Source organism: Triticum aestivum, chromosome 4A, assembly GCF_018294505.1.
Source record: "Triticum aestivum cultivar Chinese Spring chromosome 4A, IWGSC CS RefSeq v2.1, whole genome shotgun sequence".
NCBI classification, from domain to species: Eukaryota; Viridiplantae; Streptophyta; class Magnoliopsida; order Poales; family Poaceae; genus Triticum; species Triticum aestivum.
Window position 1 is genome coordinate 545,588,548 of NC_057803.1, and position 19,078 is coordinate 545,607,625.

At 45.7% G+C, this 19,078-nt stretch overlaps 1 protein-coding gene and 1 long non-coding RNA gene across 2 annotated transcripts in view; both read right to left on the minus strand.

Annotated features, from left to right (window-relative positions):
- The window catches only part of LOC123086860 (uncharacterized), a 34,538-nt gene that overhangs the window by 9,178 nt on the left and 6,282 nt on the right, over positions 1-19,078 (minus strand). The window lies entirely within an intron of this gene.
- On the minus strand, positions 11,112-17,722 carry LOC123086859 (ruBisCO large subunit-binding protein subunit alpha, chloroplastic-like; the record flags this gene model as incomplete). Its single annotated transcript, XM_044508675.1, is given in 9 exon segments — positions 11,112-11,690; positions 12,221-12,408; positions 13,503-13,683; positions 13,983-14,223; positions 14,844-15,083; positions 15,482-15,805; positions 16,024-16,065; positions 16,158-16,251; positions 17,357-17,722. A coding segment is annotated over 1 exon segment (81 nt), but the record flags the coding sequence as incomplete, so codon positions are not given.

The window sequence follows — 19,078 nt, forward strand, 5'->3', positions numbered from 1 at the left end:
CCCGTCTTCTCATAGCTGACGTCGAACGCGAGGAGCTACCCGCTGTTGGTGATCGCGTAGAGCCTCCCCTCGTAGTAGACCATGTCCTCATACCACCGTCACTCGTCGTCCGCGCCAAGAGACCAGGAGAAGAACTCGAGCGTGCAGAGCGCGCCCTTGGCGAAGTGCTCGCGGCCGATGATCGCGGCGATCAGGCCGTCCGGGCACACCAGCAGCTTATGCACGGACATGTCCGGACCCATCGTCTCGTCGAGGATGTAGGCCAGGCTGGGGAGAGCCGTCGTCCTTCCGGTGAAAGGGCTCGTCAAGCGGTAGCAGAAGTAGTCTTTGTCGGCAAACAGAAGCCGATCGCCACACGCACCGCAGTAATGCGCATGCGCGCAACCTTTGGCTGGCGGTGCGGGCTTGGCGTCCGGGAAGCTAAACATGATCCCGTTCACGAGGGCGAGGTACGCCACCGGCCCGTTGCCATGCCATAGCTGCCGCCGCCGCACGGCGGCGCGCCACTGGCGGCATATGGCGCCGACGCGGAGACGGTCCTTGCCCGTAGGGAGGCGACCGACGACTTTGTGCATGATGTCGATTGGGAGCGCGGACCAGTTTTGTTAGAATAAATCCAAGGCCATCGTCGATCTACCGAGGACCAAGCAATCACACAAGCATGACACCAAGATTTGTTAACGAGGTTCACCATCATGGCTACATCCCCGGGGCCTGACTACGAGCGCTCCTTCCCGTGACACCGTCACAATACCGCACCCCGGCCGCTCGGGCGCCGGCACACGTCGTCGGCTCCCCCGCGCGCCTGTGCTATTATGTTGGCATAGGTTACATCGTGTGTCTACCCCCGCTATATATGAGAGGCCTAGGATATAAGTGTCCTACTAGGACACGACTCCATATCCTATCTAAACACAATACAACTACAAGTCCAACTGTAACCTACCTTGTACAATAATATTTGACACAACTCTAACAAACTCCACCTTGGCGAATATTCTTCACCACCTTGAATTCGTCCGTGCGTCGAACCTTCATGTACATTGGACTTGAGATACACCATGAGCACCGCTGCTACTCCCAGACTCCATGTGACTCCACCTGCAACTGTAGTCCCTTCTCGTCTTCATCATAGTCAACACTCGAGTAAAAATTAAGTTCCTCATTACTCTACTTTGTGCTCCCAACTTCCGGAGTATCCGTTCAACGCAATCACACACCGATCATTAATCTGCGTGAAAATGAACAACTCACATATTGGGTGTCACATATAAGAGTTACCTGAACTCAACATCACCGCTCTTTCATGACCGTCTGTCTGAAAGTTGAAGGAATTTCACCGTCGCCCTGTGTCACTTTGAGTCAAATTCACAGTTGTCTCATCCTTTTTTCCGGATAGTCTCTGACATGTCCCATAGCTATAGCACTCCGCCTCCTTCTATTTTCATCCGCACTTTGCCATGTGCACTGAACACTGCAGAATATACGGCCATGTACTCTCCCAGCTTTCGACAATTTCAGACTTTCCGCCACTTTCTCAGACTCTCTATGGTCAACTCCTGTCCATCAACTAGCACCGACAGACCCAGTCACCAACTTGAATCTGGTACTCGTCAACACTGCTTCAGCACCCCAGCACACTTTGTCTAACAACATATCTGACCACCGGTGCCCTGGCCTGTCGCTGTGTCCCGTGCTTACCGCACGCCTCGCCGCTATCACCGCGTCGAGCCTCTACTGTCCTGGTCGAGTCTCCCGGGCCGCGAACCCACACCACTCAAACCCCTACTGCAGCGAACCACCGATCATCACCGACCGATGCCGAGCATCACATCTCCATCAGACCACTGGTACCCAGTCTGAACCACGTGTCTCTCGCCTTCCCGCTGAAATAGGCTTCGACTCTCCATTAACTTACGCCGTAGCCCCTCCATCAGCTCAGAGTGAAGTCGTCCATCAGACTCCAGCTCCACCTTCAACATGACTCCATGTAGCTGCGCCTTTGCTACCCCGCGCCTTGTCGACTTCAAGCTCTCATGTGTACACTGCCTTGAATCAGCCCCGCGCCTTAGTCTTGTCGAAACCGCACAAGCCCTCAAGCCTGCACCACGTGTTTCCACGCCCCAGAAGTCGGCCACCATCAGCATCACGCTCCTATGTCGTCGTCGCTGAAAACACCGCCGTCTTCTGCTTTGACCGACATCCATGTCAGTCCATTAGACTGTCAGTCTGACCCAGCCGAAATTATCCGGCTGCAGTCATGCTCCACCCTGCGTCGTGTCCACCTCGCACATCTGTGCATTGCCTTGACGCCCTGTGTGTGCATGATCCTTGTCACGACGCACTCCAGACTCCTCCGAGCCTTATACGCACGTCACCCTCCGTATATTGTCATTGCCTTTGATAATGATTCTCTGGCTAACTCCCATGTACAGTCCCCGAGTGCAATTAGCAGCAAACTTGATGAAAGAAACAACTTCCATGCAAAACTGACGCGAGTCTCTAGCAACCTATTATTTCTTTAATTCCAATTGCTGCACTACGCTCCTCCCAAGAACTTAATTGAGCTTTGCCTTCCAGAACTCCAATCACATGCAACGACTCACATCGGGCTCCTTTTTTTCACAAACAAATCTCGCGTCCTCTATACGCAAGCGCCTGCAGCTCTCAGTTTCCAGCGCACCCTATGCCCCCCACGCACGTGTTGCTCCGAGCGGCCCAACTGGGCCACCACGCTGCACCCCTGATGGGCCACCGTTTGATCCAGCGCTGATCTGCTCGGTCAGCACGCACGCACCTGGCACCTCCGCGTGGTCGTCTTGGACTTGAACACGCAGTCTTGGCTGGTGCACGCACCGATCTCGACGCTATATGATTCCGCCGCCGCCGCCGCTTGCTACTGCATCTCGCCGAGACGTCGCCTGCTGCTGCTTTTGCCTCCCGATTGCCCTGCTCCTGTCAGACCAATTTGCTCGCAGCCGGCTTCCCACGCGGTGTCTTGCATCACGCGGCTCCCAAACAGCCCGGCCTGGGCCTCGCAGCCATAGGCCATTGTGCCTCATGCCTTGCCCGCCCGCCCGCGACTAGGCCTCACGTCCTTTAGTGCGTCGGTCACGCCTGCACCTGAACCGCGGACTTGCCGCATGCCTGGGCATCGAGCGTTCGGTGTACACACCCTGGCAAGGGAGTCCGCACGTGCCGCCAGCCAACATCGCATCTCGCCAACAACAAGACGCCGAGAAGTTCAGCTTCAGCACGATTCCGCCGAGATCCGCATCTAGCATGCTGCCGCTGCAATCGCCGCCTGACAAACGCATCCGCCTCGTGCGTCCTAATTGCTTTTCACCTGACGATCTCCGAACGTTGCCGAGGTCCTCCTGAAATCGTGCGAACCCGCACGTTCACCGTGACCATCCGCCGGTCTTCGTCGCTTCCTCTAGATCAAAGATTCCGCAATCTCGAACATTGAACCTTGCTCATGATACCACTTGTTAGAATAAATCCGAGGCCATCGTCGATCTACCGAGGACCAAGCAATCACACAAGCATGACACCGAGATTTGTTAACGAGGTTCACTATCATGGCTACATCCCCGGGGCCTGACTACGAGCGCTCCTCCCCGTGACACCGTCACAATACCGCACCCCGGCCGCTCGGGCGCCGGCACACGTCGCCGGCTCCCCCGCGTGCCTGTGCTATTATGTTGGCATAGGTTACATCGTGTGTCTACCCCCGCTATATATGAGAGGCCTAGGATATAAGTGTCCTACTAGGACACGACTCCATATCCTATCTAAACACAATACAACTACAAGTCCAACTGTAACCTACCTTATATAATAATATTTGACACAACTCTAACAAGTTTGGTGCACGTGCTGCTGCTGGCGCAGGCGCCATGGCCTGTGAGCCCTTGGGCCTGGGCGGCGACAAAGACGACGATGCCATGCAATACGTACGCCGGCGGCGTCCCTCCCTCTAACGTGTTGTTGCTGTTGATGATGAATCCGTGCCAACATCAAGGCCAACATATATTGGCCGCGTAACACGCACCCGGCAAAAATTGCGCCCGAGGCAAAGGCTGGAATCTGGATTGCCTGTGGTGGTGTCCAAGCCGTACACGAATACGAGAAACTCACGATCCTGAAGAAACCGAGTCCAAGCCGTACGAATAAGAGTTTGCAGTGTGTTGATGGACAGTACTTCGTTCTACAAGAACCTATTTGCAGCCGAGGGCACGTCGGGGATGTCCAATGTATCGAAACTACCTCACATACCATCAATTTCTCATACGACTTGTACGACAAGAGATAGGCCCGTTTCCTAAGGTCTAGGCCCACCACACCAGTTGAGTCTTATCGTACAAAGATCGTATCGAATTTGATCGTACGTATAGCAACTCTCCCAATGTATTGAACACAGTACCAACTAGGATGACGCCTGAAATGAACATGAATTTGACAGCACCATATACCGCCGAGGAGATTAAGACGACCTTCTTCCAAATGTACCCAACGAAAGCCCCAACCCCGATAGCCAGCCTGCCCACTTCTTCCAATGGCACTGGGAGTTGTGCGTTAATGAAGTCACGGGTGGTTTTGCGCATTCTCCGAGGAGAGGAGAGCGCTGAGGTAATTAATGAGACAATTCTTGTCCTCATCCCAAGGTAAAAGACCCAACCAAGTTGACTCAATTCAGGCCTATAAGTCTATGTAACTTGCTTTACAAGATTGCTTCGAAGATTCTATCTAATAGATTGAAATAAAATCCTACCCGAAATCATTTCCGAAGAGCAACCCACATTTGTTCCAGGCAGGCTGATCATTGATAACATAATCTTTGCTTATTAATGCATACACTTCATGAAGAGGAACAAAGCACAAAAAATAGATTTTATGTCGTGAAGCCGGATATGATGAAAGCTTATGACAGAGTTGAATGAGAGTACCTGGAAGCTATTATGCTCAAGATGGGGTTTGCCCCCGCCTATGTGGCCTTAATTATGCGAATGGTAAGCTCAGTCAAATTTTTTGTCCAGCAAGCTTGAAGAATTTGCACCATCTCGAGGGATCCGAACGTGGGGGGGGGGGGCTATTCTCATATCTATTTTTGCTTCTGGTGGAGGGCCTTTTGTGCCTCCTAAAAATAACAAATGAATCATTGCACCTCAGTGGTATTCAAGTTGCTCCGGTAGTCCCGCCAGTAAGCCACTTGCTCTTTGTGAATGATAGTCTGCTGTTTGTGAAAGCTAGTGTTGATGAAGTTAATGAGTTTTCCTCCCTATTGGAATCTTATTGCAATGCTTCTGGGCGAAGAATTAACCAATCATCAGTCTTCTCTACCAAGGGATCCCCAAATAACCTGACAACAGATGTAAAAGAATGCTCTCAATACCAAAAATGAATATTTATCTAAGAGGGGGACGCCTTTTGATGTGGGAAATAGTAAAACTGGTGATTTCAAGTTCCTCAAAGACCGAGTCCGGAACAAAGTGAAAGGGTGGATGGAAAAGATCTTGTTAGTTGAAGGGAAAGAAGTTCTGATTAAGTCTGTGGCTCAGGTTGTCCCTGTGTTTTCTATGTCATGCTTTAAACTACCTCGCGGCCTATGCGAGCATCTGAACTCGTTGATACGAAAATTTTGGTGGGGGACTAAAGAGAGCAAAAGAAAACCAAGTTGGGTTTCATGGAGTATGATGACTAGACCAAAGCAATGTGGTGGACTTGGCTTTAGGGATATTGAGTTGTTCAATCTCTCACTTTTAGCCAGACAAGCATGGTGAATCCTTATGGAGCCAAACTCTCTAAGTGCTCGGATTCTCAAAGCTAAGTATTTTCCTGCATCCGAATTTTTGCATGCTGAATTGGGTTCATCTCCTTCCCCAGTCCGGAGGTCGATCCTAGATAGTCATTATACCTTAGTGTAAGGATTAATTTGACGCATTGGTGATGGTCTGACGACCAACATCTGGCAGCATAATTGGCTACCACATCCTCACAACATGCGGTCGGTCTTGTGCAGAGTTCCAAACTCACCGTAGGTTGTTAAAGAGCTAATTTTAGCTGACACAAGCTGGAACCATGTGGCAATTCAGGAGAACGTTTTGCCCACGGATGTTGAAACGATCTTCTCAATACTTTATGCACCAAACACATAGAGGATTTTTGTTCTTGGACACATGAAAAAGATGAAGGAAATATGCCCTAGAGGCAATAATAAAGTTGTTATTTATATTTCCTTATATCATGATAAATGTTAATTATTCATGCTAGAATTGTATTAACCGGAAACTTAGTACATGTGTGAATACATAGACAAACAGAGTGTCCCTAGTTTGCCTCTACTTGACTAGCCCGTTGAATCAATGATGGTTATGTTTCCTAACCACAGACATGAGTTGTCATTTGATTAACGGGATCACATCATTAGAGAATGATGTGATTGACTTGACTCATCTGTTAGCTTAGCACGATGATCGTTTAGTTTGTTGCTATTGCTTTCTCCATAACTATACATGTTCATATGACAATGAGATCATGCAACTCCCGAATACCAGAGGAACACTTTGTGTGCTACCAAACGTCACAATGTAACTGGGTGATTATAAAGGAGCTCTACAGGTGTCTCCGATGGTGTTTGTTGAGTTGGCAAGGATCAAGATTAGGATTTGTCACTCCGATTGTCGGAGAGGTATCTCTGGGCCCTCTCGGTAATGTACATCACTATAAGCCTTGCAAGAAATGTAGCTAATGAGTTAGTTACGGGATGTAACATTACAGAACGAGTAAAGAGACTTGCCGGTAACGAGATTGAACTAGGTATTGAGATACCGATGATCGAATCTCAGACAAGTAACATACCGGTGACAAAGGGAACAACGTATATCGTTATGTGGTTTAACCGATAAAGATCTTCGTAAAATATGTAGGAACCAATATGAACATACAGGTTCCGCTATTGGTTATTGACCGAAGACATGTCTTGATCATGTCTACATAGTTCTCGAACCCATAGGGTCCGCAAGCTTAACGCTCGGTGACGATCGGTATTACGAGTTTATGTGTTTTGATGTACCGAAGGTAGTTCGGAGTCCCGGATTTGAATACGGACATGACAATGAGTCTCGAAATGGTCGAGACGTAAAGATCGATATATTGGGAGCCTATGTTTGGACATCGGAATGATTCCGGGTGAAATCGGGAGTTTACCGGAGCATCGGGAGGTTACCGGAACCCCCCGGAAGGTATATGGGCCTTATTGGGCCTTAGTGGAAGAGAGGGAAAAGAAGCAAAGGAGGGGGCACCCCCTCAAGCCCAATCCGAATTGGGAGGGGGGCGCCCCCCCTTTCCTTCCTTCTTCCTCCTCCTTCCTTCTCTCCTAGAACCAACAAAGGGAAGGGGGAATCGTACTCCCGGTGGGAGTAGGACTCCCTTGGGGCGCGCATAGAGAGGTCGGCCCCTCCCCCTCCTCCACTCCTTTATATACGGGGGAGGGGGCACCCCATGGACACACAAGTTGATCATTGATCTTTAGCCGTGTGCGGTGCCCCCTTCCACCATAATCCACCTCGGTAATATCGTAGCGGTGCTTAGGCGAAGCCCTGTTCCGGTAGAAACATCATCATTGTCATCACGCCGTCGTGCTGACGAAGCTCTCCCTCGAAGCTCTACTGGATCGTGAGTTCATGGGACGTCACCGAGCCGAACGTGTGCAGATCGCGGAGGTGTCATATCTTCGGTACTAGATCGGTCGATCGTAAAGACGTACGACTACATCAACCGTGTTGTCATAACACTTCCGCTTACGGTCTACTAGGGTACGTAGACGATACTCTCCCCTCTCGGTGCTATGCATCACCATGATCTTGCGTATGCATAGGAATTTTTTTGAAATTACTGTGTTCCCCTATAGTGGTATCAGAGCCAGGTTTATACGTAGATGTTATATGCACGAGTAGAACACAAAGGAGTTGTGGGCGTGAGTATATACATATTGCTTGCCGTCACTAGTTGATTCTTGATTCAGCGGCATTGTTGGATGAAGCGGCCCAAATCGACATTACGCATACGCTTACGCGAGACTGGTTCTACCGACGTGCTTCGCACACAGGTGGCTAGTGGGTGTCTGTTTCTCCAGCTTTAGTTGAATTGGATTCAATAAACAGGGTTCTTTCTGAAGATCAAAAAGCAATCACTATACCACGTTGTGGTTTTTGCGTAGGTAAGAACGATTCTTGCTCAGCCCGTAGCAGCCACGTAAAACTTGCAACAACAAAGTAGAGGACGTCTAACTTGTTTTTGCAGGGCATGTTGTGATGTGATATGGTCAAGACATGATGCTAAATTTTATTGTATGAGATGATCATGTTTTGTAACACAGTTATCGGCAACTGGTAGGAGCCATATGGTTGTCGCTTTATTGTATGAAATGCAATCGCCATGTAATTGCTTTACTTTATCACTAAGCGACAACGATAGTCGTAGAAGCAATAGTTGGCGAGACGACAATGATGCTTCGATGGAGATCAAGGTGTCAAGCCGGTGACGATGGTGATCATGACGGTGCTTTGGAGATGGAGATCAAAGGCACAAGATGATAATGGCTATATCATATCACTTATATTGATTGCATGTGATGTTTATCCTTAATGCATCTTATTTTTCTTAGTACGACGGTAGCATTATAAGATGATCTCTCACTAAATTTCAAGGTACAAGTGTTCTCCCTGAGTATGCACCGTTGCTACAGTTCATCGTGCCGAGACACCACGTGATGATCGGGTGTGATAAGCTCTACGTTCACATACAATGAGTGCAAGCCAGTTTTGCACAAGCAGAATACTCATGTTAAACCTGACGAGCCTAGCATATGCAGATATGGCCTCGAAACACTGGAGACCGAAAGGTCGAGCGTGAATCGTATAGTAGATATGATGAACATAGTTATGTTCACCATTAAAAACTACTCCATCTCACGTGATGATCGGACATGGTTTAGTTGATATGGATCACGTGATCACTTAGATGATTAGAGAGATGTCTATCTAAGTGGAAGTTCTTAAATAATTTGATTAATTGAACTTTAATTTATCATAAACTTAGTACCTGATAGTATTTTGCATGTCTATGTTGTTGTAGATAGATGGCCCGTGTTGTTGTTTCGTTGAATTTTAATGTGTTCCTAGAGAAAGCTAAGTTGAAAGATGATGGTAGAAACTACACGGACTGGGTCCGTAACTTGAGGATTATCCTCATTGCTGCACAGAAGAATTACACCCTGGAAGCACCGCTAAGTGATAAACACGCTGCAGAAGCAACGCCAAATGTTATGAACACCTGGCAGAGCAAAGTTGATGACTGATACGTCTCCAACGTATCTATAATTTTTGATTGCTCCATGCTATATTATCTACTGTTTTGGACATTATTGGGCTTTATTATCCAATTTTATATTATTTTTTGGACCAACCAATTAACCGGAGGCCCAGCCCAGAATTGTTGTTTTTTGCCTGTTTTAGGGTTTCAAAGAAAAGGATTATCAAACGGATTCCAAACGGAATGAAACCTTCGGGAACGTGATTTTCTCAACGAACAAGACCCGGGAGACTTGGACCCTACGTCAAGAAACAAGAGAGGAGGCCACGAGGTAGGGGGGCGCGCCTACCCCACCAGGCGCGCCCTCCACCCTCGTGGGGCCCCTGTTGCTCCACCGACGTACTCCTTCCTCCTATATATATATCCACGTACCCCCAAACGATCAGAAACGGAGCCAAAACCCTAATTCCACCGCACGCTTAACGTTCGGTGACGATCGATATTATGAGTTTATGTGTTTTTGATGTATCGAAGATAGTTCGGGGTCCCGGATATGATCACGGACATGACTAGGAGTCTCTAAATGGTTGAGACATAAAGATCGATATATTGGATGACTATGTTTGGACTTCGAAAGGGTTTTGGACAAGTTCGGACAAATACCGGAGTACCGGGGGATTACCGGAACCCTCCGGGGAGTGTAATGGGCCTGTTGGGCCTTAGTGGAGAAGAGGATGGGCGGCCAGGGCAGGCCACGTGCCCCCTCTCCCTCTAGTACGAATTGGACAAGGAGGGGGCGCCCCCCTTTCCTCCCCCCTCTTTATCTCAGATGTAAGAAAACATAACCCATTACGATGTCTTTCTTGTCCAGTGTCAACTCTTTAGCATGTCATATTTTAATGAGTGCTCACAATCATAAAAGATGTCCAAGATAGTATATTTATATGTGAAGACCTCTCTTTCTTTATTACTTCCTATTAATTGCAACGATGACCAAAACTATGTTTGTCAACCCTCAATAACTTTTATTCATCATACTCTTTCTATCTGAAATCATTACTCTCCATAAGAGTCACATGATCTCTTTGTTTCTTTTTATTTCTTTCTCTTTTCTTTTATTCACTTAGGATCATGGCAAAATAATCAAGCCCTTGACTCAACACTAATCTTTATTATATAGCTCACTGACTCGATTACATAGAAGGATAATAAAGCAAAACTCACAACTAGATCATACTAAGAACTTTTATTCTACTAGATAAAGATATTGCCAAAAGGATCGAACTAAAAAAAACGGTAAAGATAAAAGTGATGGTGATACGATATCGGGGCACTCCCCCAAGCTTGGCAATTGCCAAGTGGAGTGCCCATACCAGATACTCAATTCTTCTTTGTTGATGAAGAAGGTGGAATAGTTGCCAAGTGGAGTGCCCATACCAGATCCCGAGTTGCTAAACGGTGGATCTTTGTGCTTATGGATGTTCTCCCTGCTGCAGAATTCATACATGTAGTAACCACCCTCCGGGCTATTTCGTACTCCCGACGGCAAGCCTTGCATGAGCATATATTCCAAAGACCACTAGCAAATCACCATTTTATTATGAAATACATCCAAGAACTTGATGACTGTAATCCAAAGAAGTTGCAGCGAGGCTATCACGAAATACATCCAAAAACATTTTATCATGAAATACATCCAAGAACTGGATGACTCCGAAGGGTATGGCAAAAATAAGTAACATTAGAGTAAAAAGAAATGAAAATGACAAAAAGAAAAAAAAGTTTATCGCACCATGTAGAGCAAGCGAGCCATTTCAGCGTCTTTTTCATTACTGACAAGGCCAAAATTTTGGTTTTGTTACAATCAAGGCCAAAATTTTGAAGCAGAAGACCCAAAAGTTTTTCTTTGGTTACAAACAAGGCCAAAATTTGGACAAGTCGTCCAAATTCAGCAGCATAACGCGTTGGCGGAGAATCAAAATCACCGCATCCTTCGTTGCAAAATTCATTCATGCACTCCCAAGTCAAGTCATTACACTGGACTGGATGAAAGGTCCCATATCATCATCCAACCAAATCATTTCCTCAACAAAAGCCAAACACAGCTAACAAGCTAACCCAACGCCACCACAAACTAAATAAGCTTCCACTTCTCACAGTTGGTCGTTCCATGTGTTGTCATTCTTCAGGTTGAATGAATGGTCACACCAAGACCAAGACAAACCTTCCTTGTGTTGAATATAAAAGCATGGCCATTCTTCATACCTCCCGTAGCCTCACCCTGAGATCAGAATCCTGGGTGGCGACAAAGTAGTGCTCCCAGGATTTTGATCTTATCCGTAGCCACTGCACCAACCACTTTGTACTCGTCGCAACTGAACACACAAATAAAATTCCAGAGAAAAAACAATCAGCGCTTCTTCTCCATGCAACGATAACGTAAAACTATCATCACTGAATGTAGTATTAGTATGAATACACTCAACACATCAACAGAAGTCCATTGAACAGTTAGTGCTTCAAACTCGTGTAAAACAACAGTAAAACTACCATTCATGAATGACTGAACGCAGTAGTAGTACTTCATACAATCAAACCGACCAAATAGCAAGTGCTAGGCTCTACTACCTCCATCCAGAAATTGCTTGTCGCTCAAACGGATGTATCTAGTGCTATATACATCCATTTGAGCGACAAGTGATTCCGGACGGAGGGAGTATGATTTAGGAATAGACACGATCTCTATGGTGCGAATCCATGTTGAACAATGTGAAAAACAATACAAATTCAGTTTCACAAAAGTATCAAGTCTGAACCTTTGATACATCATGGCATGTGATCGATATATCTTCAGGAAAGGGGCAAGTGAAACAAAGGCGGGGAGCTAGGAAAACTAGGAACTTACCAGCCAAGGCCGCAAAGCAACGCCGCGCTAAGGCGTCGTAGTAGAGGCGACGTGCACCAAACCAAGCCTTCAACCTTGCACGCATGGCGCCCAACAACCATCGCCGGAGACCACGAGGGCGGCCACCAAGTCGCACCGACGAGATTCATAGGTCTACATGCACGCCAAGGGTGAACGCCAGGACCAACCTGTTCAATAAGATTAGTTGCTATAAAACATGAGCATCATGTTGACTCCGGGAGCAAACCGAAAGACAACCAATAGTAGGGAAAATATTATCATTGCTAAAAGCATGACAATTCACATCACAGAATCAACCATGGCTCCATGGCCGGCATGAAGAGGGGCCATAGCTCAAAAGATATGTCACAGAGATAAGAAAGCCAGGAAATTACCAGAATGATTGTAGCCGATGTTGTACGGCAAACATGACTTTGACTATGTGGATAGTATAAAAGGACAGACCCAGTGCATAGAAGCTCCCACACAAGGTGGGGTCTGGGGAGGGATTATAGGAACCTAGTCTTACCCCTGCAAAGTGCAATGCAGAGAGGCTGGTTCGAACCCAGGACCTCTTGGCACAAGTGGGGAGGACTTCACCACTGCGCCAGGCCTGCCCTCACTATGTGGATAGTATCTAATTTAGAAATGACAAAAGGCACTGGCTTGGCAAGTAACCAATAGGACACCATCTTGGGCACCATGAATGATTCCACACGAGACATCAGGTAAAACATAACTCCACATAGAGTAGCCGATGTCCTTGCTACAAGGGCATCATTTCAGCAGAACAAGCCATATGTGTGGAGATAAAATGCGACCTTCTTTCAGTTAGAATGTGAGAAAAATTGGCGTTTGGAGATACATATATGAAACAAGAGAAAACTTGACTAATCCTTGGTCCTAATAAGACCTTAAATGACATGTCAATCGAGTGTTCTAGTGTTTTAGCCAATTTATTATTTTTCAAGCATCACAAGAAAGCTTGTTTCTATCCTCCAATTTTTTTGTACTGAAGTAATCCATGGATGTAAGAAGTGTTAAAGAAAAGATATTTGTGTAGCAGGAAGGGCAGGCACCCAATTTGTAGGATTTGACACGAGCCTCAAGCCTTGCAGGCAGGAGGCAAACAATGATAGACACCAATCCACTGATGCAGTTTACACAACAATACTCATCTGGATACTCATGTTCACTTGGCAGAATTCTGTTATTAAATCATCAGCACTCAATGATTACTGTAGTAACCAGATAAGTAGGTCCGGGGAACAAAGGAACTCACAAGGTCCATGTTGCAGAGCAGGAAGGAGAAGAAGCAAGCAGAGGACGATGATAGTCCAGCGCTTGGGGAACTGCTTCCAAAGCAGTGATCAATAGTCTTCTAAGGCCGTCTCTTCTGGATCTTTGAAGGTGCTGCTTCAGCAGTGATATCTTTGCTTCTTCCGGCATCCAACCAGTTGCTCCTGTGCAACAAAAAAGTAGAAAAAAAGAGCACATCAAGGATTCTTTCAGGCTGAATAAAATGTAAGAAATCAACTTCTTTATGTCAAGGTCAAGACATACTACTTTACACTACCTGCTTATCCCATTGCCACTTCATTTGAGGATCATACTACTAGAAATGACAAAACAAAGCATCAATCGTACCAACAAATGCATGGTCATCCTAATTCTGAATGATATATGTATGCACCTCCCACTCCTAGTCTTGGTGGTAATGGTATAATAGATTAAGATTTGGTGGGGATGAATAAGGGGGTACCTGTGTTTGAGTGCTGGGTCGTGGTTGCTCTTGATGTTGATGAAGAGAAGAGGTCCTTCTCCTCCGATGAATAGTTGTGGATGGATCAATGGATCAACTACATCAGCTCATAGAGATCGCCATCTTCTTTCATTCTTCCACGTCTTCCTCTTGGAGACGGATGGTTGGATCAACTGCATCCAGGGGCGCCATATGTCTTCGACAGTTGGTGATGAGGGACCTCAAAAAGTTGTAGCAGGGGCTGCACAGTGCCATTGAGGAGCCATGCATCAGACCAGAAAATCACCGAATTACCCATATTCACTTTAACTGCAGTAAAACTTATGTATCCATCACTGAGATTCATGACTTCTATCCACCACAACAAGCCACACATGACTCTCGCAAGTGGCACAACTCCATCATAATAATAATTCCTTATTAAGGAGACCCGGGGAACATCAACTTTAGTATACGACTTGTGTAGTTCTTGCTTATTGTAGCTGGAACACCAAAACTGTTTACAACGACACTAAATAACTGCTGAAGCATAAGGCTACTATCCCACGGTAAACAGAATGATGTTATTGCATTAGTGGATTGAGTTTGCAACAAACACACAAAGGCTGAGAAGTAGTCAAGGTCTTGGTTAACTGGAAGTTGTAGCATGCAAGAAAAGCAATATGTCAGTCACACTGAAACAAGCTCTGATTGGTTGAGAGAAAATGGATTTATTGACAGTACGACAAAAAAGATCCAAGCTTTAAGGTACTACAAAAAAGATATGTATACGGCCTTTATTCATTTCATTAACCACGGCTCGGTCGTTGTCGGCACATAGAGCATGAGGGAGAGAGCAAAGGAGAGGAACCAGTGGCTTACCTATGCTGGAACCGAAGAGGAAGCAACCACTGGAGGGGCAGAACGGGAGGCGTCGGAGTGATCCTCGGAGCAGGCAAAACTGCTTCGCTGGCCAAACTTGTGCCAGACAGCACCATGCTCCTCAAAGCAGCATCAATCATGGGATGTTCACCAGGACCCATTCACCTTTGCCATCATTTCGCTATCATAGGGCGCGCCCCACCTTGGAGTTGGGTTGTTGCTTCACCACATTGCTCATCACTGCAGCAAAACACAACAGGGTGAAGTGGCAGGAATGAGTATATATAAGAGCACAACAACAATGTAGGCTACAACAGCTCTAGACATAACTTAAAGCAAGCAGCAAATAGGGAAACATGGTCCTTGACAAAGACCCACAAAAATATAGTAGAAGTAACAAACATGAACAGGCTAATGGACATGTGAACTGTGTGACAGTGTAACAGAAGACTATGGTTTGATTTATACCAAATTATCACCACTTACAAGAAAAGCAAAGAGGGCCGAGCAAGATTTTGAGGATGCCTATTCACATGTAATCCTCGTAATCGAGGTAATTTTTGGGGATACCCAGAGCATGTATATTACAGAGAGCATCAAGTGTTTTAGAATAAAGTGTTGGTGGCAGTTACTAGTACCATTTTTGCAGCTGGGAACAGTGGCCCCTTCTTCCCCTTCCTGACTGATATCAGCACCATGGTCAAGGAGGTATGTGGGGGCCAGCAAGTTCCCACTGTCCACAGAATGCTCCACATGCATCTTCTTGCGTGGCACACAGTTATGCTAGATGCTGCTGATCAGCATAATGAGTGGCTCAATGCAGGCATCCCAATCGACTTGGCACAACTCGATGGCCATGGGCACACAGGCATGAGGGAGCAGAGGAGAGACTTGACGCCTACGACAGAGTCGAAGAAGAATCAGCCACCGGAAGAGCAGGGCAGGAGGCGAATCTTGTGCACCTGCATGAGAAAACCAAACCGCGTAAGGGAAAATCAGACAAGTTGAACAACAGCGCATCACCTAGCATACGACCTACATGTGACACAGCTAGCTCCATGGCCTACCACTAAGATAATGTAGATCACCACCAAAGTAAACTATGCAGTTAGGTTTAAAAATGCTACCAAACAGAATTCATCACCAAAGGAAAAATGAAATAGCACAGAAAAAGAAGTACCCGTTGCCAATTTCCTAGATTCTCCTTGTTGCATGTATAACCCTGAGAAGGTTGGGGGACAAAAGCTCAGTCATTATAGAGAACCGATGGAAAGAATTTCCATTAACATTTATAATGAGTTAGTAGGACTGTACTTTGAGGTTTGGGCAGCTCCACTTCTTCCTTAGATGGGCAGAACCTTATCAGGTATCTACTTGATCACCACCAGCGATGGAATCATCAAGGTACCTACGTGAGGAAACCATGTCACAACAAAATCGGACTAGAATAACAGTGCAGTGCATAAAAACAAGATTATGTTACAGCCGACCACAATGCTAGAAAGAGTTCAGATCCGGATACGAATAGTTCCCTGGACTTTAATGTACCACCAGGCCGCTATCAATATCTCAAACAATTCATAACACACTATTTCAGAGTAATGGCGAGAAGCATGCTGGTCCACATAAGGGATCCAGTTTTGCAAACATTTAACCAGATTGAAGCCAAACACATTTCTAAGTACATATGAAACTTTTAGTTGCGATGCACATTGCTATTACTTGCATCGAAAGCATAAATATAATGATTACCTGTTAATCAACAATAAATTGTAAACCAGAGATCCTATTGTTCGTCTCTAAGCATAAAAAGTGTGGTCCATGGACTAGACACCTGTCCCAGGGTGCTTACTTGTGGCAAGAAAAACAAAACGTTGTACACATGAACGACTAACTTAAAACTAATTCTATGGCTGCTTATGTCCAGCTAGATTGCTGGCGACACTCATCCCGGCTATGTCTTTTAGGAATGAAGAACAACCTACACGCTTCCTTCTATCTCCAATCAAATTGTGGCCGAACAGATCAACACTTACATAGCCATGATATATTGGCTTGAAAATCTATACAGGATCAGCTTTGATGAAGCTCTCAGTTTCTAAATTACTTAGTATAGACAAGGATAATACAAAGTTCAATAGCTTGCCCGTTATAAACATAAGAATATCCTAGACATTTTGTCCTTTTTGGTCTTCCGCCAGACTACATGTGCATGACGTACCATGCACTACAACAAACAATTCAGAAATCAATCTACTAGTTCAAATAGAAGGCCATGCAGGGAAGATATTGGCTTCTTGTTTAGGTCAATTTTGGCAACAATAGACATCAAATAAATAAATTTGTCTAATTAACAAGGACACTGCCCATTTTACATACGAAATAGTAAGCACACGTGCAAGATACCATTATCAGGTCAGTTCTCTGGTAAATACAATTTCTACCAACTGGTTGCCATGAAAGAGATCAATGTAGTTCAACCCATTTAACAGATTTATATCTAAGCAAGTTACCTTCAGAATGATGTCAGCATCAAGGCAACCATCATGGTCTTCGATTGTTTATTTGATCATAGGGACATAGGTAGACACGTTCACATAAGTCAAGCCACTATCGAAAACAATGCCCTCCTGGATGGCCGTAGAGGTGGAATTCTACGCGTCCTCGATCCGCATTTGCCGGTCCTCAAGCTCTGGCCCGGTTGTCGCTCCAACCTTGATGATGGCCACACCACCAGAAAGTTTTGCAACTCTCTCAACCAACTACTCATAATCATATACGCAATTAGTTTCAAAGAGCTACTTCTTTAGCTGTGGAACCCTCGCCTGGATCTCATCTTTGCTAGCTGCATCTGCTATGAGGGTTGTTGTAGTCTGATGGATTGTGATTTGCCTTGCAGTCCTGAGTTGGTATACCTAGCGAAGGATCTTAGCCAGCACCTGAAAGTAGTTGTAGGATAAGTAAGAATGTTTAAGAAACCAGGAAAGATTACAAGATAATAAAATGGGTACTCCTTATAAACACGATCCACAACTGCCTTGCTCCTGCTTTCTCTGAGTTCTTATCATGCTCATGAAAATTAAATACCAGGAAATAGATGAATGCAACCATATGATTTTGCTTCCAGGCAAGAAATTCCATACCAAAATTGATCTTCTCATGGTTCATCAAACCAAAGGGGCTGATTAGCAAATACTAATGGACCTAACAAGACCGAAAACTTAAGCATGATAAAGAGAACAGAGAACTCTAGCACTTAAGAGACCCTGGATATACTACTGGTTCACAGAACTGCAAGATGCAGAACACACAAAACAACCTGAAAATGCTCCACATCACTATGGTCTTTGCCAATGCATACATATCACACAAAGATGTCATTCAAAGAGCATGAAGGCACAACACAGAAAACAGAACTACATTATTTACCAAACTAAAGTCAAACTTAACAAGGAAAATACTGTCCATATTATGCCAGGACTACATCATTATTAAACAGCCTGAAAAAGCTCAAGTTCCAACCAAAGGGGCCATTCTAAAACCCAGCACTACATCATTATTATGCTACGACTGTAGCACCAGAGTCCAAACCATAAGCAGACATTGCCATGGCACGATGGCCATGAACCCAGAGTAACATAGCTCGATGGATGTGCTCAGAGCAACGGGGTAGAGCCAGTAAAGGAAGAGAGAGGAGCTCACATGTGCAAGTTGCAGCGGCTGCGGTGTCATAGGAGGAGGAACCGTAGGCAACATGATCCCCATTGGCTCCGCCAGCGTTGCCCTCATCCCTCCGATATCAGTGACAGGCTGCTCATAGAGATTGCCATCTTCTTTGATTCTTCTGCTTCTTCCCTTAGAGATGGATGGATGGATGAATCAATTGCTAGAATCCATCCATGGATTGCTTATTTGGCCAACTTGACAGGGTTGCTCATTGATCACTGCAGCAAGAAGTTTTACCCAACAACACATGGTCAAGTGGATGCATACAGATAAAGTGCATGAGCACAACTTAATGGCTCAAGCAGCAAATAGGACAAGACATAAAATGGCGGCTCAGCCCTAACACCTTCATGTATTTTACAAGTTAACTAAGAGACACGGTTCGTCTACAAGGTATCTAAATATTTGAACCATGTAGTACTACTACCCTGGCCTGGAAAAAGTAAAACTTTCATGTCTTTGCACAAAATAGCTCGACGTTTCTCTAAGTGTTACACTTCTATAAATGT